Source organism: Sebastes umbrosus, chromosome 24 (assembly GCF_015220745.1).
Source record: "Sebastes umbrosus isolate fSebUmb1 chromosome 24, fSebUmb1.pri, whole genome shotgun sequence".
Taxonomy (NCBI): Eukaryota; Metazoa; Chordata; class Actinopteri; order Perciformes; family Sebastidae; genus Sebastes; species Sebastes umbrosus.
Window position 1 is genome coordinate 405,001 of NC_051292.1, and position 26,366 is coordinate 431,366.

General features: G+C 40.2%; 1 protein-coding gene across 8 annotated transcripts in view; it reads right to left on the reverse strand.

Moving 5' to 3' along the window:
* Window positions 1-26,366, reverse strand: part of agap1 (ArfGAP with GTPase domain, ankyrin repeat and PH domain 1) — a 138,271-nt gene that overhangs the window by 73,210 nt on the left and 38,695 nt on the right. For 6 of the 8 annotated variants that reach the window (XR_005205885.1, XR_005205886.1, XM_037762523.1 and 3 more), the window contains exons 2-7: window positions 16,567-16,625; window positions 15,972-16,059; window positions 7,577-7,591; window positions 5,665-5,750; window positions 4,287-4,428; window positions 1,933-2,067 (exon numbers count right to left, since the gene is read on the reverse strand). Coding sequence is in view for 6 of the 8 variants with exons in the window: in XM_037762523.1 (XP_037618451.1) it covers window positions 1,933-2,067; window positions 4,287-4,428; window positions 5,665-5,750; window positions 7,577-7,591; window positions 15,972-16,059; window positions 16,567-16,625 (525 nt within the window). In the remaining 2 variants the exon portion in view is untranslated. The remainder of the gene's footprint in view (window positions 1-1,932; window positions 2,068-4,286; window positions 4,429-5,664; window positions 5,751-7,576; window positions 7,592-15,971; window positions 16,060-16,566; window positions 16,626-26,366) is intronic. The other 2 variants (XM_037762524.1, XM_037762521.1) reach the window with 1 other exon arrangement.

The window sequence follows — 26,366 nt, forward strand, 5'->3', positions numbered from 1 at the left end:
TCCCTCTAATTACTCGCCGTTAACCCCGCGCCTGCCGACCGGCCGACCCGCCGCTTCATTAGCTGCCTCTCCTCCTATTAATGTGGGAATGAAGTGAATGAGCTGCAGGGTTCAACGCTCTGTAGGAGAGACTTCACTGAGTTCCTGCATCAGGAGGAGCTCTTTAACCCTTCAGGATCTCTGGAGTCCTTCTACACTGACACTGCTGCTTCCATTACAACTAAACACCTGCACACATCTGACTCTACACCTCACTGAGGGCTGGTCTAAGACCTTCACTCATCTGACTGTACACCTCACTGAGGGTTGGTCTAAGACCTTCACTCATCTGACTGTACACCTCACTGAGGGTTGGTCTAAGACCTTCACTCATCTGACTGTACACCTCACTGAGGGCTGGTCTAAGACCTTCACTCATCTGACTGTACACCTCACTGAGGGTTGAACTAAACACCTGCACACATCTGACTGTACACCTCACTGAGGGCTGGTCTAAGACCTTCACTCATCTGACTGTACACCTCACTGAGGGCTGGTCTAAGACCTTCACTCATCTGACTGTACACCTCACTGAGGGTTGGTCTAAGACCTTCACTCATCTGACTGTACACCTCACTGAGGGCTGGTCTAAGACCTTCACTCATCTGACTGTACACCTCACTGAGGGCTGGTCTAAGACCTTCACTCATCTGACTGTACACCTCACTGAGGGTTGGTCTAAGACCTTCACTCATCTGACTGTACACCTCACTGAGGGCTGGTCTAAGACCTTCACTCATCTGACTGTACACCTCACTGAGGGCTGGTCTAAGACCTTCACTCATCTGACTGTACACCTCACTGAGGGTTGGTCTAAGACCTTCACTCATCTGACTGTACACCTCACTGAGGGCTGGTCTAAGACCTTCACTCATCTGACTGTACACCTCACTGAGGGCTGGTTTAACCTGAGCTTTAATCAGAACTACCTGGATCAGGGAACATCATTGACTCTAAGAGGAGAGAAGGAGGATGCACCACTCCGATATTAGAATAAATAACAAACTGGAATCTCCTCATCGTTTTCTGTTCGTCACCTTCAGAGCTCAGTTTGTCTTCAATAACAGAATATATAATTAAATAATTAAATATAACGGCACTTTTGAATGTCCAGATTATATTGAAATACTATTGAATTCTGTCAGATATACCACTGATGTGAGATCTTTTTTTATCGTTTTAGCCTTGCAGTTTTGTTTGTGCACATTTTTTTATTGTTTTAGCTTTGCAGACAACACACTAACTAAATGTGGACTAAATTGGTGTATCTTTCTAAAGAACGCTGATCCAGTTTAGTTCTAAACCGCTGAGAGGAACTCTAGTTTCATCTGATTCAGTGTGTGGTGATGATGTTTGGTTTATTAATGCAGCAGTTTAAATGATAAATTAGTGATTTAAAACAAGAAGTAAATGAACCTGAGCCATTTGGCATCCCCAGCAGGAGGTTGAATCGACTCCTGTCTCAACGACTTCACAGTAAACTTTCTAAAGAAGCGTCTGAATGAAGGTTGTGACTGTTGGATGTTGTGACCTGAGAAGTCCTGAGACAATATGGTCAGCGAGGACCTTGAGGACTCTGGACTCCTTCCTTCTCCTCCTCCTCTTCCTCCTCCTCCTCCTCCTCTTCCTCCTCCTCCTCCTCCTCCTCCTATAATGTCTGATTCTTTTATTAATCCCGTCGGGGAATCGTCCTCCCCTCGCTATGATAAAACTTAACTGCTGTTCGGTTTGAGCTAAATAGCTGAGCGGGTCCATTTCAGTCTTAATTGACGTGTGATTAAGAGCGGCCGAATGGCGGTGGCCGGGGCGTCGGGGGGGAAAGTCACCTTCCCAGAGGACTGGACTTCCTGTCCACCACCACCACCACCACCACCACCAGACACCGGTCCTTACCGTCCTGGAAGACGCGCTCCACGTTGAGGCCGTAGGTGGCGCAGGTCTCGTAGTAGGTGCAGCGTTTGAGGTCGTTGGACAGTTTCCTGGCTCGGCTGTCATCGATCACTCTCGGGTTGGCGGAGCTGATGGCGTCTGAGAGGAGAGACGTGACAACAGACACATTTAGATCATCTTTAAAAAATTATATTAAAAATAAATGTAGCCAGTAATTAATTGATAAAATGTGACAGAAATGAATAGTTCTGCTTTAATTTGCTTCTTTATTTATTCATCTCTGTATTAATCCCAATATTTATTTACTCTTCTGTTTAATTTTACCTTATATTTGTTTGCGTATGTATTTTTTTTATTTATTTTTAAATGTATGTAAGCATTTATGTATTTATTTAGTTTTGCATTAATTTTTTTATTAAGTTTATATTTATTTTTAAATATATGTATTTATTTTTGAATTTATTCCTCCTTTATTTTTGCATTTATTTTTCACTATTTTTGCATTTAATTTATATTTATTTTTAAATGTATGTTTATTTATTTTTGCATTTCTTTTAAATTAATTTTTAATTGTATGCATTTATTTATTATTTATTTTTGCATTTGTCTTTTCAATGTTTTTAATATATGTTTTTAAATGTATGTATTAATGTATTTATTTATTTTTGCATTCATTTTTAATAGCTTTTATAATTATTTTTTTAAATGCATTTAATGACATATTTATTTATTTTTTATTTTGGCAGGTTTCATCCTCCATACACTATTAGTGTATAACCTGATTTCACTGTAGCATTCAAGTCCTATTCTATCAGAACAGTTGTGGTTTGATCTTTGATATAATCTTCTATTATTGGTGTCTTTTCTTCATCCTGTCAGCGTCTTTACTGTTTCATTGACTCTCTGAGACGCTGCTCTGAGTTCAGTTCCCTGGTTTATAAACTGTTAAAGGAGGAACTCTGTGAGTCTGAGATGATGCTTTGGCTCCATCTGCTGTTAAATGTGAGACTACAGAGTCCTGTACTGATTCAGAGACACCACCGGGTGGCAGCAGCGCCTCACACAGAGAGTCCGTCCTCACACAGAGAGTCCGTCCTCACACAGAGAGTCCGTCCTCACACAGAGAGTCCGTCCTCACACAGAGAGTCCGTCCTCACACACAGAGTCCATCCTCACACACAGAGTCCGTCCTCACAGAGAGTCCGTCCTCACACACAGAGTCCGTCCTCACAGAGAGTCCGTCCTCACACAGAGAGTCCGTCCTCACACAGAGAGTCCGTCCTCACACACAGAGTCCGTCCTCACACACAGAGTCCGTCCTCACAGAGAGTCCGTCCTCACACACAGAGTCCGTCCTCACACAGAGAGTCCGTCCTCACACGGAGTCCATCCTCACACAGAGAGTCCGTCCTCACACAGAGTCCGTCCTCACACACAGAGTCCGTCCTCACACAAGAGTCTGTCCTCACACAAGAGTCCGTCCTCACACGGAGTCCATCCTCACACAGAGAGTCCGTCCTCACACACAGAGTCCGTCCTCACAGAGAGTCCGTCCTCACACACAGAGTCCGTCCTCACACAAGAGTCCGTCCTCACACAAGAGTCCGTCCTCACACGGAGTCCATCCTCACACAGAGAGTCCGTCCTCACACACAGAGTCCGTCCTCACACAGAGAGTCCATCCTCACACAGAGAGTCTGTCCTCACACGGAGTCTGTCCTCACACACAGAGTCCATCCTCACACAGAGTCCGTCCTCACACACAGAGTCCATCCTCACACAGAGTCCGTCCTCACACACAGAGTCCATCCTCACACAGAGTCCGTCCTCACACGGAGTCTGTCCTCACACAGAGAGTCCGTCCTCACACACAGAGTCCATCCTCACACAGAGAGTCCGTCCTCACACACAGAGTCCGTCCTCACACACAGAGTCCGTCCTCACACACAGAGTCCGTCCTCACACGGAGTCTGTCCTCACACAGAGAGTCCGTCCTCACACACAGAGTCCATCCTCACACAGAGTCCATCCTCACACAGAGTCCGTCCTCACACACAGAGTACATCCTCACACAGAGTCCGTCCTCACACACAGAGTACATCCTCACACAGAGTCCGTCCTCACACACAGAGTCCGTCCTCACACACAGAGTCCATCCTCACACAGAGTCCATCCTCACACAGAGTCCGTCCTCACACGGAGTCTGTCCTCACACAGAGAGTCCGTCCTCACACAGAGAGTCCGTCCTCACACACAGAGTCCATCCTCACACAGAGTCCGTCCTCACACAGAGTCCGTCTTCACACAGAGAGAAGGACAAAGTGTGTATTTCTGAGTGAGTGTGTGTGTGACGGTACCTTGCGTGCCCACCAGGACCAGCGGCAGGTCGGCGGCGTTCCTGCAGTTGGCGAGGCGGCTGAAGTAGTGATAGACGGTCTGGAAGCTGATCTCATCCTCCAGACTGAAGACGAAGATCACAGCGTCCACCCACAACGCAAACTGCAGAGAGACGGAGGTTAAAGAACAGCGTTATCTACATGGAGTCTGGCTGAAAAGAGTCTCAACTGAACTGTTTCCTCCTGTTTCAGCAGATACAGATTAAAGATCAAACTACATATCTGTGAGTTAGGTAAACACATTGTTGGACAGATATATAGAATAACAGCAGACTGGTCCTTTAAAGACACTAGAGCAGGTTGCATGTTAGCAGGGATGGAGAGATGGAGAGATGGAGAGAGAGAGAGAGAGAGAGAGAGAGAGGAGGAAGAAGAAAACAGGTGAATAATTGATAACTGGTGGAGTTTTGTGTCTAGACTCTGTTTGGTCAGTTTGACATAAAAACCTGATCTGACCTACTTTCATCTCTCATCACGCACCCCCAAAACCTCTGAGAGACGTCTCTGACCAGATGCATGCTGGGAAACATCCCAGCCTCTAGAAACCTCCAGAATAAGAGAGTCATTTACCTTTTATTCTGTTCTATTCTGTTCTTATAAAGGGGATCAAATCACTGCTTTCAGGAGAGTAAAGACGCCTCCATGCAGCTAAAACATGTACGTTTCACTGCTTTATATACAAACAACCTTTTTTATTATTCATTAAGAATTTAACAAAAAGTTCCAGAAATGTGTCTGATATTAACTCCCGTTTTATTAAATATAATATAATATTCAGAGGAAAGAAACTCTGTATTTATGAGATTAAAGTTGTGAATATACAAGAAAAAAACTTGAATATTTTTTGAGATTATAAAGTCATACATTTACAAGAAAAAAACTAGTAAATTCTGAGATTAAAGATGTATATTTACGAGAAAAAAATATATATATGAATATTCTCTGATATTATAAAGCCATAAATTTATGAGATTAGAAAACCCCACAAATTTACAAGAAAAAGTACTTGAATATTCTCTGAGATTATAAAGTCATAAATTTACAAGAAAGAATTCAGAAATATTCTGAGATTAAAGAAACTACTTGATTCTTCTGTGGTGCTTTGAGCTCCTCTTAGAGAATCAAATCAGCACATAACCAGTAGAAATCAATAGTTAATATCTTTAGATCTCCTTGATGTTTGACTCCTTCCAGTGAGTGTTTTGGGGCGTTAAAGCTGCAGCCTGTCGGTGCAGATGAGTGTGTTACAGGTGAGTGTGTTCCAGGTGAGTGTGGTCCAGGTGAGTGTGTTCCAGGTGAGTGTGGTCCAGGTCAGTGTGTTCCAGGTGCAGTAACTCACCTGAGCCTCGGGGGGGCCTCCTTCATCTCTGATGAGCAGCAGGTGACTCTGACCGTCCACCACGATCTCCTTCTTGAAGCGACCGCCTGCAGGAAACAACGGCAGCCGTCAGAGAGAGAGACAGAGAGAGAGAGGGGAGAACAACACCTATCTACCTGCTCTACAATCAGAGATCAATGATGCACCAATGACTGATTGACTGATTGATGACGACACTAGATGAGAGGTTAAGTGGATATTTATGATGATTATGATGAGCTGGATGAGAGGAATGAAGATGAACTAAAGTTAATATGATTAGTTTGATCATCATGCAGCTGCACATGTTCTCAGCACACCATGTGGAATAACTGAGAAGATGAAGTGACGTGTCGCTGTGGGAACGAACAGACGGAGAGCTACAGGAAGTGGAGGGAACTAAAAATAACATACACACAAATAGCTGATGTGTAAACACAGCGGACGGCGAGTCCGGAGAGAGCGACCGCCGTTACTACGGTAATCATACGGTGGACGGACGGTTATATATATATAAATATAGATTTATATATATATCTATAAACACAACGAGACGGAACTGGAGACCGTCAGAGACTCTGACGCGTCATGGAGGCAGAAATACTGTCAAGTTCCCACAACTCACATTCATTCATCACAGTGACTCTATATTTATATATTATATATGTATTACTTCATATTAAAGGGTTTATAAGTGAGATATACGTAGTCCCATAGGAGTGTTTACAGCTGACACTATAAAGTTATATTATATACATTTAAAACACATTTATTCTAAATGTATAATGTATAATACATACTTATTATGACAGCACAACAAGCTGGTTTATGTTCAATTGTTGAGCTATTTTATTATTACTTTAATATTCTAATTTTAATTTAATTAATTTAAATGCTTTACTTTTATTACAGTATTATTATACTATATAATATATGTATATAATTATATTATTATTAATTTTATTATTTTATATTTTATACTTTATCTATCTCATAATTAATTTATCATATAATAATATAATGATTTATGTACTTTAATGTATTATTATTATTATAACAGTTATATAAAAACTATATTATAATATAAATAAATAGATAACTATATGAATACATTATTATATTAATTTATTATTATTAATTTATTTAATTTCAATTATTTTATCATTTATGTATGTTATGTATAATTTGTTATATAATATTTAATTTTAATTTATTGTTAAATAATAATAATTATATATATATAAATATACATTATAATTATATGAATATATTATTATTAATATATTTCAATTATTTTATTGTTTATGTATGTTATTTATAATTTATTATATAATATTTCATTTTAATTTATTGTTATATAATAATTATTATATATATAAATATACATTATAATTGTATTAATATATTATTATTAATTTAAATTATTTATACAGTGTTTCAGGTGCAGCCTCGTTGACTATTAATGAGCTGTATTTGTGTTTTAAATGTGCCGTTAAACACATAATATAATAATATAATATATACTTTTCTTCATGTCATGATGAAGACGTTTCAACAGGAGCAGGTGAGTGTTGTGAGCTCTTCGTTTAATGATTATTAAGTTGTTTATTGATGTTTTTTAAAATGGATAAAAGCCTTTTGGTGCAGGAGGAAAGCTCTAAGAGTGGTCTGTTCATTATCAGTGATAACTTATGTATTTCATTTCTGCTTCCTGTGTTCAGACTCCGTGTTGACATCATGGACGGCGATGCTGCAGTGAATCAGCAGATGGCTGCGTTAACGCTGAGTCAGCTCATCGTTTCTGTTTATTTATATACACGACATGTACATGATGTTTACTGAAGCTACATGAATATAGAGAGGAAGAGGAAGAAGAAGAAGAGAGGATAGTTACCTGCATCCACGTCAGCTAGTTTATAAGAGCAGCCCAGAAAGAAGACAGGAAGCAAAACAACAAGACAGCCACCGTTAAAAACATGCAGTCAAACCTCAGAGAGAGAGAGAGAACACGTTATCACTCCTCCGTTAGAGAGAAGAGAGGAGAAGAACAGAGCCCAGAGAGAGAGAGAGAGAACACGTTATCACTCCTCCGTTAGAGAGAAGAGAGGAGAAGAACAGAGCCCAGAGAGAGAGAGAGAGAGAGAACACGTTATCACTCCTCCGGTAGAGAGAAGAGAGGAGAAGAACAGAGTCCAGAGAGAGAGAGAGAGAACACGTTATCACTCCTCCGTTAGAGAGAAGAGAGGAGAAGAACAGAGCCCAGAGAGAGAGAGAGAGAACACGCTATCACTCCTCCGTTAGAGAGAAGAGAGGAGAAGAACAGAGCCCAGAGAGAGAGAGAGAGAACACGCTATCACTCCTCCGTCAGAGAGAAGAGAGGAGAAGAACAGAGCCCAGAGAGAGAGAGAGAGAACACGTTATCACACCGTCAGAGAGAAGAGAGGAGAAGAACAGAGCCCAGAGAGAGAGAACACGTTATCACACCGTCAGAGAGAAGAGAGGAGAAGAACAGAGCCCAGAGAGAGAGAGAGAGAGAACACGTTATCACTCCTCCGTTAGAGAGAAGAGAGGAGAAGAACAGAGCCCAGAGAGAGAGAGAGAGAACACGTTATCACACCGTCAGAGAGAAGAGAGGAGAAGAACAGAGCCCAGAGAGAGAGAGAGAGAGAGAGAGAGAACACGTTATCACTCCTCCGTTAGAGAGAAGAGAGGAGAAGAACAGAGCCCAGAGAGAGAGAGAGAACACGTTATCACTCCTCCGTTAGAGAGAAGAGAGGAGAAGAACAGAGCCCAGAGAGAGAGAGAGAGAGAGAGAGAGAACACGTTATCACACCGTCAGAGAGAAGAGAGGAGAAGAACAGAGCCCAGAGAGAGAGAGAGAGAGAGAGAACACGTTATCACACCGTCAGAGAGAAGAGAGGAGAAGAACAGAGCCCAGAGAGAGAGAACACGTTATCACACCGTCAGAGAGAAGAGAGGAGAAGAACAGAGCCCAGAGAGAGAGAGAGAGAACACGTTATCACTCCTCCGTTAGAGAGAAGAGAGGAGAAGAACAGAGCCCAGAGAGAGAGAGAGAGAACACGTTATCACTCCTCCGTTAGAGAGAAGAGAGGAGAAGAACAGAGCCCAGAGAGAGAGAGAGAGAACACGTTATCACACCGTCAGAGAGAAGAGAGGAGAAGAACAGAGCCCAGAGAGAGAGAGAGAGAGAACACGTTATCACTCCTCCGTTAGAGAGAAGAGAGGAGAAGAACAGAGCCCAGAGAGAGAGAGAGAACACGTTATCACTCCTCCGTTAGAGAGAAGAGAGGAGAAGAACAGAGCCCAGAGAGAGAGAGAGAGAGAGAGAGAGAACACGTTATCACACCGTCAGAGAGAAGAGAGGAGAAGAACAGAGCCCAGAGAGAGAGAGAGAGAGAGAGAGAACACGTTATCACTCCTCCGTTAGAGAGAAGAGAGGAGAAGAACAGAGTCCAGAGAGAGAGAGAGAGAGAGAACACGTTATCACACCGTCAGAGAGAAGAGAGGAGAAGAACAGAGCCCAGAGAGAGAGAGAGAGAGAGAGAGAGAACACGTTATCACTCCTCCGTTAGAGAGAAGAGAGGAGAAGAACAGAGTCCAGAGAGAGAGAGAGAGAGAGAGAGAGAACAGTTTATCACACAGTAAACAGAAGAAAGAGAAGTCAGCTGGAGGTCAGCTGGAGGTCAGCTGGAGGTCAGCTGGAGATCAGAGCACAGAAACATCCTGCAGAAGAAGAATTAAAGGATCATGGTTGGATCTCTCTTCCTCCTCCTCCTCTTCCTCCTCCTCTTCCTCCTCCTCCTCCTCGTCCTCCTCCTCTCCAGAACAAACCCCCCCGCTGATTAAAGCACTGAATGAAGCAGCTCCAGGTTAAATATCAGTGTTTCTACGGCGTCACCGAGAGGCTACCAGCAGAGCTGACGCTAACGCTAACGTTAGCTCGGCTTGTTTCTCTGATGACCAAAATCCTTCATCAGGTTGAAAACCACCAACGTCTATTAAGAGTATCGGAATAATGTGGATTAATACAAAGTCTGTTTATGAACAGACTCTGGGAACAACCAAGATGGAGACAGACAAAAACCAACGGCTAAAAACCAACGGCTAAAAACCAACGGCTAAAAACCAAGTTGGGGACGGCTGAAAACCAACGGCTAAAAACCAACGGCTAAAAACCAAGTTGGGGACGGCTAAAAACCAACGGCTAAAAACCAAGTTGGGGACGGCTGAAAACCAACGGCTAAAAACCAACGGCTAAAAACCAAGTTGGGGACGGCTAAAAACCAACGGCTAAAAACCAAGTTGGGGACGGCTAAAAACCAACGGCTAAAAACCAAGTTGGGGACGGCTAAAAACCAACGGCTAAAAACCAAGTTGGGGACGGCTGAAAACCAACGGCTAAAAACCAACGGCTAAAAACCAAGTTGGGGACGGCTAAAAACCAACGGCTAAAAACCAAGTTGGGGACGGCTGAAAACCAACGGCTAAAAACCAACGGCTAAAAACCAAGTTGGGGACGGCTAAAAACCAACGGCTAAAAAACAAGTTGGGGACGGCTAAAAACCAACGGCTAAAAATCAAGTTGGGGACGGCTAAAAACCAACGGCTAAAAACCAACGGCTAAAAACCAAGTTGGGGACGGCTAAAAACCAAGTTGGGGACGGCTAAAAACCAAGTTGGGGACGGCTAAAAACCAACGGCTAAAAACCAACGGCTAAAAACCAAGTTGGGGACGGCTAAAAACCAACGGCTAAAAACCAAGTTGGGGACGGCTAAAAACCAACGGCTAAAAACCAAGTTGGGGACGGCTAAAAACCAAGTTGGCGACGGCTAAAAACCAAGTTGGGGACGGCTAAAAACCAAGTTGGGGACGGCTGAAAACCAACGGCTAAAAACCAAGTTGGGGACGGCTAAAAACCAACGGCTAAAAACCAAGTTGGGGACGGCTAAAAACCAACGGCTAAAAACCAAGTTGGGGACGGCTAAAAACCAAGTTGGGGACGGCTAAAAACCAAGTTGCGGACGGCTAAAAACCAAGTTGGGGACGGCTAAAAACCAAGTTGGGGACGGCTAAAAACCAAGATGGAGACAGACAAAAATCAACGGCTAAAAACCAAGTTGGGGACGGCTAAAAACCAAGTTGGGGACGGCTAAAAACCAAGTTGGGGACGGCTAAAAACCAAGTTGGGGACGGCTAAAAACCAAGTTGGGGACGGCTAAAAACCAAGATGGAGACAGACAAAAATCAACGGCTAAAAACCAAGTTGGGGACGGCTAAAAACCAAGTTGGGGACGGCTAAAAACCAAGTTGGGGACGGCTAAAAACCAAGTTGGGGACGGCTAAAAACCAAGATGGAGACAGACAAAAACCAACGGCTAAAAACCAAGTTGGGGACGGCTAAAAACCAAGTTGGGGACGGCTAAAAACCAACGGCTAAAAACCAAGATGGAGACAGACAAAAACCAACGGCTAAAAACCAAATTGGCGACGGCTAAAAACCAACGACTAAAAACCAACGGCTAAAAACCAACGGCTAAAAACCAACGGCTAAAAACCAAGTTGGGGACGGCTAAAAACCAAGTTGGCGACGGCTAAAAACCAACGGCTAAAAACCAAGATGGAGACAGACAAAAACCAACGGCTAAAAACCAAATTGGCGACGGCTAAAAACCAACGGCTAAAAACCAAGATGGAGACCCAAATCAGATTAAAGCCAAAGTTCGGGAGGTTATTTGTAGTTTCACCTCCACCAGGGCGGTTATGTTTTGGTATTTGTCGGCAGGATCACAGGATAACTTGAGGCCTGGTGTTCATGAAACTTGGAGGAAGGGTGAATCAGTGTCCTCTCATAGATGGAGTAGTTTAGTCAGTTCCTCCGTGTATCTCTAGTTTCCACCGGAGCACTCGGAGCAGTGAAGGCGTTGGTAGTAAAACAATAGGATGTGTGAATGAGGTCTGGCTCCGTGTGGGAGCAGCAGCTACATAAACTCAGCAGCCAGTCAGCAGCATTAGTTTTAGTGGCTGCGGGTGATTTCCCAACCAGAGCTGCTTTCTGTTTTAATGGATTCCATCTGCTGCTGAGAAAACACTCGGCTTCTCTCTTCGGGGGGGGCGCCGCCGTCCGCGCTGCCTTCACGGACCGCTCTGGTGCTGCTTTCACTTCCTTTATGATCTATAGTTCTTTATGTCGTCACGTGGTAATGCTGTAAAACTAGTAGTGGTGGTGCGTTCAAGGACACCTGGAGTTTGAAGTGGAGCTCATATCATTTATTCATTAGTCGAGTGAATCAATGTTTCAAAGATGTATAACATTTATATATTCAGACTGTTCGTAGCTATACCTACCAAAAGTAATGTTCTGTTATTATTATATATCCCATAAAATCTGTCTACCTGGAAGTACGTCAGTAGTTACGTCACTTCTGTACTTATTTTAAGCCAAATCGCGATCTTTTCCTAAACCTAACCAAATAGTTTTTATTGCGTAATTTCCGCACTTAAGTTACGCCACTTCCAGTTATTTAAACCTAAACCGCGATTTTTTCCTAAACCTACCTAAGTAGTTTTTATTGTATAATTTCCGCCGTTAAGTTACGCCACTTCCAGTTATTTAAACCCAAGCTGTGATCTTTTCCTAAACCTAAGTAGGTTTTGTCACGTAATTTCCGTACTTAAGTTACGCCACTCCTGGTGTTGCGTAACCACTTCCGATGTGTTGTAATTTAAATATGATCTTTCCTAAACCTAACGAAGTTGTTTCCTGTGAAGATGGAAGTTTATTTTGAAAAGACTGGAGCGTATATTAACGCTGGACATTCGTAGGAAAAGGCACAAATAATGAGGAATAACTTTTGATGAGATATCGTACGAACTGTTGTACGAGGATACGTTTCTATATTATATGTTTTTCACTATTTTCTGACATCTAATAGACCAAAGATGTGATTGATTAATCAAGATATTAATTGATTGATAATGACATCAGTCATCAGTTGCTTCTATTTTCCTTCATCTGAAAACATCTTTATCTGCTTATTGTTTACGTCTGGTTTTGATTTTGTGACTGTCAGAGTGTCCCTGAACACAGCGCAAAGTCCAGTTTTGAAGTCCCAACCTAAAAGCAGTCGGCCTGCAGCCCAGGAATACTTCTGGTCGGTGGCTTTGTGGCGCTGCGGTCGCCTACGGCCGCTCGCAAGCCACCAACTCCGCTTCCCAATCAGTCGCCATAGGAACCCGGCCCGGCGCTTTATTTTTAGCTCCCAGGAATTTACAAAACAACACGTCGGCTTCTCCCTTTTATTCCCCGGCGGTTATGCAACGATTTCAAAGCCTTCTTTTTATATAATCAGAGTTTCTCTTGATGCCAAGTCATCAGATCAAAGATCTGGGCTCAGAGTCGGTATGCAGAGCTGCTGGAGGAGCTGCTGGCGGAGCTGCTGGCAGCGCCGCGTCGTGTTGCTGTTGGCAGCGCCGCCGTGTAATTAAGGCCGGCGCTGGAAACAGGCCGCTGGGCATTTAGCAGTCCGACACTGAAGCGACGTCACCGCCAGAGAGGATTTCATCTGTTTCCTGTGTGCACACCTCAGGAATACTCCAGGGATTCCCATCGCCACTAACCGTGAACAGCTCTGTAGTAGTTTCCTCTCAGTTAACCTGTGATGAACTCCTCTAGAAGTGAATGTCTCCCGGCTGATGTTTAACCCCCGGAGCTAAATCTGGTTCACTGGGCGGCTCCCCACACGACACCAGCAGCAACGTTTTCCTCCCAAATAAACAGCCTTTGATGCTTTTCAGGCTTTAAACACACAAAGAGGTCAGGAGGGGTTAATTAGCTGCAGCTCCACGGCAAAGGGTTAAATCTGTCTTTACTCTAGCAGGCAGGGAAACGAACACGGAGACGTACACGGAGGTAACGACGGGGAGAAAAGGCCTGACACCATACAATCATAGATAACAGCTGGTATTCAACTCTCTAACAATAACTGTTCAATGACTTGTATAGAATACAAGTCACTTTTCAATCACTGCTAACTCACCACTTCCTGCAGATGTTTTAAAGGAAAAGCCTGTAAAGAACAGGAGGCTTTTAATGTGAAACATCTGTGCAGGAAGTTAATATCTTGGTTGATATATTTATGACATATGAACATTATGATTTATTTCATGAATAAATAAATAAAAGTAGAATATTAAAGAATAAACAAACCTACTAAAAAATAAGAATAAAAAATATTCAATATATTCATGAATAAATAAATAAAAGTATAATATTAAAGAATAAATAAACCTACTAAATATAAGAAATGAAAAACTATATTTAATATATTTATTAAAAAATAAATAAAAGTAGAACATTATAGAATAAATAAACCTAATGAAAAAATAAATAAAAAACTATACTTAATATATGTATTACAAAATTAATAAAAGTAGAATTGTAAAGAATAAATAAACCTATTTAAATAAGAAATAAAAACTATATTTTATTTATTTATTAAAAAATAAATAAAAGTCAAATATTAGAGAATAAATAAATAATTAAAAATTAGAAATAAAAACAAATATTTAATATATCTATAACAAATAAATAAAAGTAGAATATTTAATAATAAATAACTATTTAATATATCTATTAAAGAAAATGATAATAAAATATTGAAGAATAAATAAACAGTAAATGTCTTGCTGCCGGAGCATCAGATTTTATATATGAGGACACGCAGAGAGAGGTGATGTCTGATAGGAAAGGGATCAATAATTGAACTGATCTGTGGTGTGATGAATTAGTCAGTAAGAGCAGCAGCAGTGTGGAAGGAGAGCTGTGAAATATTAACAGGAACATGGAGGTTTAAAGGGAAGTGGGTCTTCGCCTGCAGGACGAGGACAGTATGTCGGCATGAAGACCAGCTGCTTTAATATTAGATGAGCAATATGGACCAGACGCTCGCTACAGGAGGAAACACTTAGACTGTATTACTATTAGTTCACTACGGACGAGCTGAACACCAGCGTTCAACTTTCATATATCTGCTGCTGTGGACGGAGAATTCACTTTATTACAACCTGGGTTTTATTATTACTGATAAGAAATAATATATATATATAATAATAATAATAAGACACAGCATGTACTATAATAAGGAGCTGAACAAACAACGTATCTACAGTTTAGTTATCAGAAAAAAAGATATTTAACCGTGTCCTGAACACACAGAACAATATTTAATATATTTATAAAAAATAAATAAAAGTAGAATATTAAAGAATAAATAAACATATTTAAATAAGAAATAAAAACTAATATATTTATGGAAAAATTAAATCTTCTCTCCGTCTGGGAAACAAAATCAATATTTATTTCCCAAATCAATGAACTCTTCTCCGTCCACAAAAATAAACTTATTCTGAAGAATAAGAACTACATCATTAGAAAATTAATCTGCAACTACTTCCGTGATTTATTAATAGTTTTTCAAACAAAAACACAAAACAACCCTCAGTTTTATCCTCTAAATGTGGAGGATTTTCTGTTGTTCTCTGTCATATGTGATCATAAATCAATAATTACTGGACTGTTGATTGGTTAAAGCACGCTGTCTGAAGACATTAACTTGGGCTTTAGGACAGTGTGCATCTTTATCGGTATTTAACGACAATAAAAAGATGATTAAGACGGATAATAATTCATCTAAACGGTTGCATTAGAAAACCGAAGATGTTGTTTTCTTGTATCTTATTATAAAATGTATCCTCACATGCCAGCCCTCAGGGAACCTGCATGAAACCAGCTGGTATTATAATATTTTAATGCGTCCTATATTTACTCATCCCAAACAGAGAGTTCATATTTCTGTATCTGAAGAGAAGAGAAGATAAAAGCTCCGTTAAATATAGATGAAGACGGTAGCGTGACGGTTTCTGCTCTTCTTCATCTCTTCTTCTGCTCTGATGCTCAAATCTGAGCTTCTGTTTCTGCTGAGTGAGGAGGAGGAGGACGAAGAGGAGGAGGAGGAGGAGGAGGAGGACGACGAAGAGGAGGACGAAGAGGAGGAGGAGGAAGAGGAGGAGGAGGACGACGAAGAGGAGGAGGAGGATGAAGAGGAGGAGGAGGACGACGAAGAGGAGGACGAAGAGGAGGAGGAGGACGACGAAGAGGAGGACGAAGAGGAGGAGGAGGAAGAGGAGGAGGAGGAGGAACAGATCCAGCCAGATCTCACAGAGACATATATATATACAGTATATATCGATATATAGATGTTCTTCTTACCTTCAGGTGACTCCTCCTGGACGTACGTCCCCGTCAGGTACCGGTGGACCAGCGCCGACTTACCGCTGGCCAGGTTACCCACAATGCCCTGGGGGAAGGAGAGGAGGAAGGGTCGGTTAATGTCATTTTAATAATCATTTCATGTTTGTATAAACAAACCATCTTTTTCTATTTTATTTTTATTCTGGTGTGTCTCTTGACTTTGTGTAAGAAAAAAACTAAATAGTAATAATAATAATGATAATAATAATAATATTGAAGTTGGGCTGCAAAAAAATAAATAAATAATATATTTTAGAATTAAATGAACAAGTTATTATTATTATTTTAATCTGGTGTTTTACTATTATGTGCCTTTACGTGTGTGAGTCCCTTTGTGTACAAATAAAATGAAATAAAATGAAATAAAATGAAATAAAATAATGATAATGATGCTGAAGTTATCTCTAAACTCATCCAGTACAGTGTATATTATGTATATATGTATATATATATATGTATTGTATATGAGAGTGGAGGTGTATCAGTGACTATAACCTTGATGAACCTTTAATCTGCTCATGACAGTAAAACTAACGTGACGATCTGAACTCACCACTTTGAGTTCTGGTACCGTCCGACTCAGCGTCCACTCCTGACTGTTCACAAACGCATCTGTAGGGACACAGAGAGAGGAAACACACCTGTCAATCAAAGGTGATGAACACGTGGTGCCTTCAGGGGCGGACCAGTTCAGCACGTTAACAAGAGAACTCAGAACGAACACAGAAACATTTACAGACATGACAGAGCTTCAGGTTTATCAGCTTCAGTGTCCTGAGAGACATAAAGAGAGGAAGAGGAGGAGGAGGAGGAGGAGGAGGAGGAGGAGGAGGAGGAGGAGACCGACACTATCACACTGTAATAACACTCTAACAGGAGATAAGAGAGAGTGGGAGGAACACCGACACCCCTCATTTCCCACGACCTCTGGGTCCTTAAACACAACACACATCCAGTCAGTATATCCAGTAAGGCCTCAAACTGACCGCTTCATATGAGCTGTTTCTACCTGTTCTAAAGGTGAACACTCAAAGGTCACGACATCTTAAGTCACTCATCATAAGACCTTGAATTGATCGTAGTGAAACCACCTTAAGATCATCTTGAATCATTCAACCTAACAACCTGCTAAAGGACCACCAGACCCTGATAATGGTCAGCCTTTAACATCACTACAGCAGACCCCATTAACCCTGCTGCTCTCTGTGTTAAGTGGGCCAGCGGGCCAGCCGGCCAGCGGGCCAGCGGGCCAGGTCCACTTAGAGCCTTCAGCCCCTGAACACACAGAACAATATTTAATATATTTATAAAAAATAAATAAAAGTAGAATACTAAAGAATAAATAAACCTATTTAAATAAAAAAAATATTAAATAAATAAAGTAACCTTTTAAAAATAATAAATAAAATAATGATTTAATTTATCTATGAAAAAAAGTATAGTCAAATATTGAGGAGTAAATAAACCTATTTAAATAAGAAATAAAAACTAATGTAAGTGTTTTTTTTACGTAATTTCCAACTGTGATAATAATTAAATATATGACTTCAATGCATTTATTTGCTTGAAATAAAACAATAAATAAACTGTCTAACGTTGGTTATTGCCACCACTATTATCTACTCTACTACAGCTGCAAACAGCTGTTGTGTTTGTCTCCAGATGTTGCTAGGATACGGTGTGACTCAGGAAGTGCCGGGTCATCCTTTCACAGTAAAAGCTTTGGTTTAATAACCCAGCCTGTGTTGGTGGTTGCTGGTGACTATTATTAGAGCCGCTGCCACCGGTTGGTATCTATCTGGAAAGAATCCAGAAAGAAGCGTTCCTATTGGCCGGCGGACACACACAGGGGGTCATTGTTGAGGCTTTTATAAACGCCGGCCTGTGTTGGCTCCTCGCTGCCAGGCAGGATGTTGACCCAGCTGCTTCCTGTTTTCAGGAGGCCCCTCCAGTTCCCCTCTGATGGTTCCCAGTACGACCCTCCAGTAGGGAGGGGGTCGCCGTTAGACGCCTCGCCAGGTGATCGACCACCAGGGAGGGGAGATGATGATGGTGATGGTAGTCGCTTTCAGTCCAAAATGACGGACGTTTTACTGGCATCTGGTAGTCGCTTTCAGTCCAAAATGGCGGAAGCTCTGCTGCTGGAACCAACTATTGACTTTCACTTGTTATCAATATGTGATCTTTGGCTGCAGCTTTATGAGGATTATTGTGGACATTTCTAAATGAAACAGCTGATTTAACTGAACTGTAATAACTCTATATGATGCTGTATAGAACATTAAAGCTCTCTGGTAGTTTGAATCATGTTTCCATGCCGCTGAAACTCCACACAGACCAAAGATAAAAGATAAAAGAGAAGGATGCTGATTGGACAGAATCCTGTTGTGAGCGAAGGGAAAGTCCAGATGAGTTTCAGAGGGGGATTCTGGGTAGGAAACAATACGAAGAACACATCTGGGAACATGTGGGCGGCACACCTGAACTCAATCAATCCTTCATCCTAACAGTCAGTGTTTAGTCGCAACCAGAGGAAGAGGAGATGAAGAAAGAGAGGAAGAGGAGGAGAGAAAGAGGACAGGTAGACAATCTAAATAAGGACAGATGGAGAGAAACAGATGGATGGAGATGAAGAGAGAACTCCTCTTCGTCATCGCTCAGGGAGGAGAAACTTAGAAATGAGAGCGAGCGTCAAGGGACTGAAACCACTCCTCCATCCATCCCTCCATCCATCCCTTCATCCCTCTGAGCTGCAGAAACCATAGAAAGAGAAGATGAAGAGGAGGAGGAGGAGGAGGAGAACTGGCGGTGCTCTCTCTCTCCTGAATATCTTCCTTCATTAATTCTCTTTCATTTCACTCGTTTGTTTCTATTTCTGTCCTCCGGTTCTCCTCCGAGACCAGAGAACACGTATGAGCAGAGAACATGTATGAGCAGAGAACACGTATGACCAGAGAACATGTATGAGCAGAGAACATGTATGAGCAGAGAACATGTATGAGCAGAGAACACGTATGACCAGAGAACATGAATGAGCAGAGAACATGTATGAGCAGAGAACATGTATGAGCAGAGAACACGTATGAGCAGAGAACACGTATGAGCAGAGAACATGTATGAGCAGAGAACACGTATGACCAGAGAACATGTATGAGCAGAGAACATGTATGAGCAGAGAACATGTATGAGCAGAGAACACGTATGAGCAGAGAACATGTGTGAGCAGAGAACATGTATGAGCAGAGAACACGTATGAGCAGAGAACACGTATGAGCAGAGAACACGTATGAGCAGAGAACACGTATGACCAGAGAACACGTATGAGCAGAGAACACGTATGAGCAGAGAACATGTATGAGCAGAGAACATGTATGAGCAGAGAACATGTGTGAGCAGAGAACACGTATGAGCAGAGAACATGTATGAGCAGAGAACACGTATGACCAGAGAACATGTATGAGCAGAGAACATGTATGAGCAGAGAACATGTATGAGCAGAGAACACGTATGACCAGAGAACATGAATGAGCAGAGAACATGTATGAGCAGAGAACATGTATGAGCAGAGAACACGTATGAGCAGAGAACACGTATGAGCAGAGAACATGTATGAGCAGAGAACACGTATGACCAGAGAACATGTATGAGCAGAGAACATGTATGAGCAGAGAACATGTATGAGCAGAGAACACGTATGAGCAGAGAACATGTGTGAGCAGAGAACATGTATGAGCAGAGAACACGTATGAGCAGAGAACACGTATGAGCAGAGAACACGTATGAGCAGAGAACACGTATGACCAGAGAACACGTATGAGCAGAGAACACGTATGAGCAGAGAACATGTATGAGCAGAGAACATGTATGAGCAGAGAACATGTGTGAGCAGAGAACACGTATGAGCAGAGAACATGTATGAGCAGAGAACATGTGTGAGCAGAGAACACGTATGAGCAGAGAACACGTGTGAGCAGAGAACACGTATGAGCAGAGAACATGTATGAGCAGAGAACACGTATGAGCAGAGAACACGTATGAGCAGAGAACACGTATGAGCAGAGAACACGTATGACCAGAGAACACGTATGAGCAGAGAACACGTATGACCAGAGAACACGTATGAGCAGAGAACACGTATGAGCAGAGAACACGTATGAGCAGAGAACACGTATGAGCAGAGAACACGTATGAGCAGAGAACACGTATGAGCAGAGAACACGTATGACCAGAGAACACGTATGAGCAGAGAACACGTATGAGCAGAGAACATGTATGAGCAGAGAACATGTATGAGCAGAGAACATGTGTGAGCAGAGAACACGTATGAGCAGAGAACATGTATGAGCAGAGAACACGTATGAGCAGAGAACATGTATGAGCAGAGAACACGTGTGAGCAGAGAACACGTATGAGCAGAGAACACGTATGAGCAGAGAACACGTATGAGCAGAGAACATGTGTGAGCAGAGAACACGTATGAGCAGAGAACACGTATGAGCAGAGAACACGTATGAGCAGAGAACACGTATGAGCAGAGAACACGTATGAGCAGAGAACACGTATGAGCAGAGAACATGTATGAGCAGAGAACATGTGTGAGCAGAGAACACGTATGAGCAGAGAACACGTATGAGCAGAGAACATGTGTGAGCAGAGAACACGTATGAGCAGAGAACACGTATGAGCAGAGAACACGTATGAGCAGAGAACATGTATGAGCAGAGAACACGTATGAGCAGAGAACACGTATGAGCAGAGAACACGTATGAGCAGAGAACATGTGACATCTCAAAATAAAGAACGTGATTTATCCTGTAAACAGAAACCTGAAGATGAATATGTCTAAGTCTTCAGAGAGACATGTTGATGTTTTCAGAGCACCAAACAAAGAGAGAGATTGTTTATGAGGAACACAACAACAGGAAGTCGATAGAAGACGATAACCCAGATCTGGAGGACGGAGGTCCACAAACTCTCTCCAACGTGTTTAACAGACGGAGCGACAGCAGCCAGAAGAGATGGATTAAAAGAGGGATGAAAAAACAAAAGGATGGAGAGGAAGTGAGGGATAAAAATAAGATCAGAAGAAGCAAATGAAAGCCAGAAGTTTCATTTCCTCGCTGGCGTTTTAAATTCCCACGCCGCCTCCCCCTGGGTCAGACATACTGGATTTAAACTCTCCATAAAGACTCTATAAAGACAAGATAACACACGTTTCACTCTATTACACCTGGATCTATCTCTATTACACCTGGATCTATCTCTATTACACCTGGATCTATCTCTATTACACCTGGATCTATCTCTATGTTGAACAGCAGCAGTGATCCAGACTCACTATGAGACACGTTACAGGATGAATCAGCTGATTATGGGATGTTAATCCGTCTGGACGTGATTCTGGTTTCACTCAACAGACTGACTGACTGAGAGGATGCACACAATAACAAGTGGTTAGACTCATTATTTGGACTATAAAATGTCAGAAAATAGTGGGAAAAAAGTTGTAAAAAAAAACAACATAAGAAAAAAACAAAAACATAATAAAAACAAAAATAAATACAAAAATTCTAAATAATAATAACAAAATAAAAACAAAATCACGAATAAAAAGGAAAAATTTAAAATAATAAAAAGTGTAATTAAAACCAAACTAAAAATAAATTCTAAACAATAAAAAAAATGTAAATATAATCATAAATAAAAGCAAAATTTAAAATAAAAGATTTAATTAAAACAAAAATGAAAACAATAACATAAATAAAAACGACATAAAAACGAAATTGTAAATAAAAACAAATACGTAAATAAAAACTAAATTTAAAATATAAACAAAATAAAAACAAACATTTTAAACAAAACCAATAATGCTTATGAAGCAGAATAACCTTTAACTGTTGGTAAACTGTGAAGACACCGATCCTCCAACATGATGTGAGGAGAGTATATAACTGTATATAACAGAAACCATAAAGTATGTATAGTAGTATGTATAGTATACTGTATATAACAGAAACCATAAAGTATGTATAGTAGTATGTATAGTATACTGTATATAACAGAAACCATAGATTGTTGTTTCCAGCAGTGAGACTTTGAGTCGGAGTCGACCTCTGAATGACCGCCGGCTGCTTTGTGCCCAGAGAGGCCGGTTAGCACCCGCCGCCAAACCCTCCTCCACTGGCCGGAGCTGCTGGTACCGGTACCGGTGCCAAACACTCACCGACACCCAGCGGGGGTTCTGGCCCGGACTGACCTCTCTGAACGCCCCGGACGAGAGGCTGCTACCAGAACGCTCTCCGCTCTTTAAACAGGGAACTTAATGAGAAAACCCTCAAATATTCTGCTCCCAGATGATCAAAATCTGAACTCATTTCGGCGTCTCGCTGCTCCAACGCCGCCGCCACGCTGCTGGAGAACCAGGCCGGATCGCTGGGCCCGCTGGAGGGAAGGGAGGTACGGGAGAACCAGAACCAGGACTGAGTGGGTCAGACTGTCAGACCCTGCTGCAGTACAACCAGAGAGTTTCTGAAGGGACTCTGGTGCTTTAGAGAACAACAACCCAGCTTCCTGCTGTCATGTGGTGTTTCACAACAACACACACTGACATCACGATTACATCACGGCACGCCATAACACAGACGTGAGTCCTGAGGCATGCTGGGAATGTTAGACGCCTGCAGACTGACAGACGGAGAGAAGGAGAGGAAACTGGTTCTGAAGGTAAACATGATGATCAGGTGACTCGTCTGTAACAACACGCCATACCACACAACGCCACGCCTCGCCCCGCCACGCCACGCCACGACGACCAAACACTCCACATACTTCACACTCCTCACCCTCTAGTCTACATCATCTACAGCTACACGTGTCCATCAGGTTAAACTGACTAGAGGTCGCAAGGAAATTAATTTAATTTAATTGACAAGCAGCTAATATCAATTTATGACTGAAATATGTATCAATAAAAAAGGAAATAAAACATATTTAAAAGATTGCACAAGATATTAAGATTTTACGAAATATAATATGATCATTTGGGACTCTGACGCTAAAAATAAAATGAAATAAAACAAAAAAAAATTACAAAAGACCCCCAAAACATGTTTGAAATATAAATAAATAAATAAAATCTTAATAATATTAAGATATTTAATAATATTTATTACAATATTTTAAAGACACAAACTCCGTAAAAACATAAAAAGCTAAATATTAATAATTAAAAAAATATTGAAAGACACAGCCCCCTAAGTCCCAAATATGTTTTTATAATTAATGTTTTAAATAAAAACTTGATAACTTGTGCAGCCTAAATTATTAATATCAAGATATTAAATAATATTTATTACGATTAAGATAAGAAGATAAAAAAATACAATCTTTCATGGAATTCAAAGGGCTGTAAAAACATTTTTTTTAAGTAAAAATTAAAATATTAATAATTTAAAAATACCAAAAAATGAATTATAATGTCTTGTGCATTCAGGATAACTCGTGCACTTAGTTTTTTGTTTTTGTTTTTAAAAATGGCAGAACTTCTGTGGTTCCAGCAGACGTTACATCTCGGGCTTTAGGAAAGAGTGATTTTTCATTATTTTCTGACATTTAAAGATCAAATCATTGAGTGTTTCACCAAGAAAATATTCAGCAGATGAATCAACGATGAAGAGAATCATCAATAATCACAGATCTACCACCAGTATGATCAGACCTGAACCAGTGTGGTCCAGAACACAGAGGGAAAGCAGAGCGTGCTGCGTTCAGGGACTCGGTCTGTTTGTGTTTACGGAGCCCACCAACGCTCATAAACACGTGGTGTGTTTACTGGACCGACTGCTGACACACTTTCATCACGGCGGCTCGGAGTTTACACACTTTAAACGTCTTCTGATTCTTTACTGGGATATAAAACAGAGAAACCTCAAACTGGAAAAGAAACCGTTTAATCCCTCAGACATCTACATCATCTCTTCTCTCAGTTAAATCCTCCAGAAAATAGTTCTCTCTTTCTTTCTTTCTTTAAAAACAGAAGTAAGCACGACAAACAGCAATATTATTTATGTAAATATAGACGATGGAGTCAGAGGAGAATAAAGAATAAATCTGTAAGAGGAAGAAGAAAAAGAAAATAAATGTGGAAATATAAAGAGGAATAAATAAAAGAATAAATAGAATCAGGGAAGGAAAGAAATATTTATAAAAAAAATAAATAAATGCATTTTAAAAAATATAAGGAAAAATAGAGTTAATTATACGCAAATAAATAAATACATATTTTAATGTATTTCTCTTTAGATTTCCAAAATTCTTTTTATTATTTAATTTATTTATTTATCTTCACATTTCCACCTTTTTTAATTATTGTTTTAACTTATTTATTTATTACCTTATTTCTCTTTATATTAAAACTCTTCTTTTTGTTATTTAATTTATTTATCTTCATATTTCCTTATTGATTTGTTTTTGTTTTGTTTTACCTTTTTTATTTTATTTATTTATCTTCATATTTCCACATTTTATAATTATTATTTTAACTTATTTATTTATTACCTTATTTCTCTTTATATTAAAACTCTTCTTTTTGTTATTTAATTTATTTATCTTCATATTTCCTTATTGATTTGTTTTTGTTTTGTTTTACCTTTTTTATTTTATTTATTTATCTTCATATTTCCACATTTTTGATTTACTCATTTATTCTTTCATTTATTTATCTTTATATTTCCACATTTTATAATTATTATTTTAACTTATTTATTTATTACCTTATTTCTCTTTATATTTCCAATTTTTTAATATAATTGTTTTATCTTTTTCTTTTTGTTATTTAATTTATTTATCTTCATATTTCCACATTGATATATTTGCTTATTACTTTATTACGCTAAATATTTCCAATTTTTTATATTCGTTTTTTTTTTACCTTTTTTATTTTATTTATTTATCTTCATATTTCCACATTTTTATATTTATTTATTTATTTATTACTTGATTTTCTGGAGGCGGATCCCTGAGCTAATGGTTCTATTGTCTCTGTGCTGACGGCGGAGCAGCGAGGCCGCTGGTCGCCTCAGGGCAGGGTGCGTTACATTTATACATCAGTGTGTGTGTGTGTGTGTGTGTGTGTGTGTGTGTGTTGGGGGTTAACCCTTCGTCTGACTGTGACTAATCAGAGCAGCGCCGCCTCATCAGTCACACGACATCACATTATCTCAACCTTTCACCCTGCACGCCGTTTTTATCCTCCCGTTCTCTCCAACCAACAGATATCAGCACTACGTGTCAATAAACTATCTATCTATCTATCTATCTACGTGTACATGTATATTTACACATTTCTTATTTAATCATTTATTCCTTGATTTATTCCTCTTTATATTTCCACAGTTTTGTATATTGTTTTTTAACTTTTTTATTATTTATTTTTTTATGTAAATATTTCCACATTTTTATTTACTCATTTATTACTTTATTTCTCTTTATATTTAATTTGCTTTATTGACTTATTTATTCTTTCATTTATTTCTCTTTATATTCCCACATTTTTATTATATATTTTTAAACTTTTTTATTATTTTATTTATTCATCTTCACATTTCCACATTTTTCTATTTACTTGTTTATTACTTTTTTATTATTATATTTATTTATCTACACATTTTTATTGACTTATTTATCGTTGTATTTCCATTTTGATGTACTTATTTATTCTTTATTATTATTACATATTATTATTTATTTATTATCCACATTTTTTATATATGTATATATTTTGAAACACTTTCCCATGATGCACCGGGCCAACGTGTAAAACATCACGGTGTCTACATCATCCATCTCAAACTGCAGAGCTTCCTGTCTCAGAGACAACGGCGGCCTTGTGTGAAGAGACGGCGGAGCAGAGGGGACGCCGACGCCGACGCCACGGAGAGAGGCGAGATAGAGAGGAGAAACAACACCACCTCAGAGAGAGGACGGCAGCAGGTGTGAGAGGAAGAGGAGGAAGAGGAGGAAGAGGAGGAAGAGGAGGAGGGTTCAGGGAGAAGTTAAGGGCTTATAAACCTCTTAAAGTCCAGCAGGAACAAAGACTCTGCTGTTGAATCATCACAATAAGAAATATATCTGATAAAGAGCTGCAAGAAGCCTGAAGGAGGGAAGTCAACTACATCTCCCATGATGCATTTCAGTAACAAACACCCAATCACAGAGCTTCTCATCTTGCAGATGTCAAGAAACCTTATTTAACAATCTGCAGGTTAAATAAACTTCAGATTCGGGGTCAGTTTATGGATGAATTCAGTAGCTTTCACCATGGCAACGGTGCCGAGGCTCATGGGTAATGTAGTG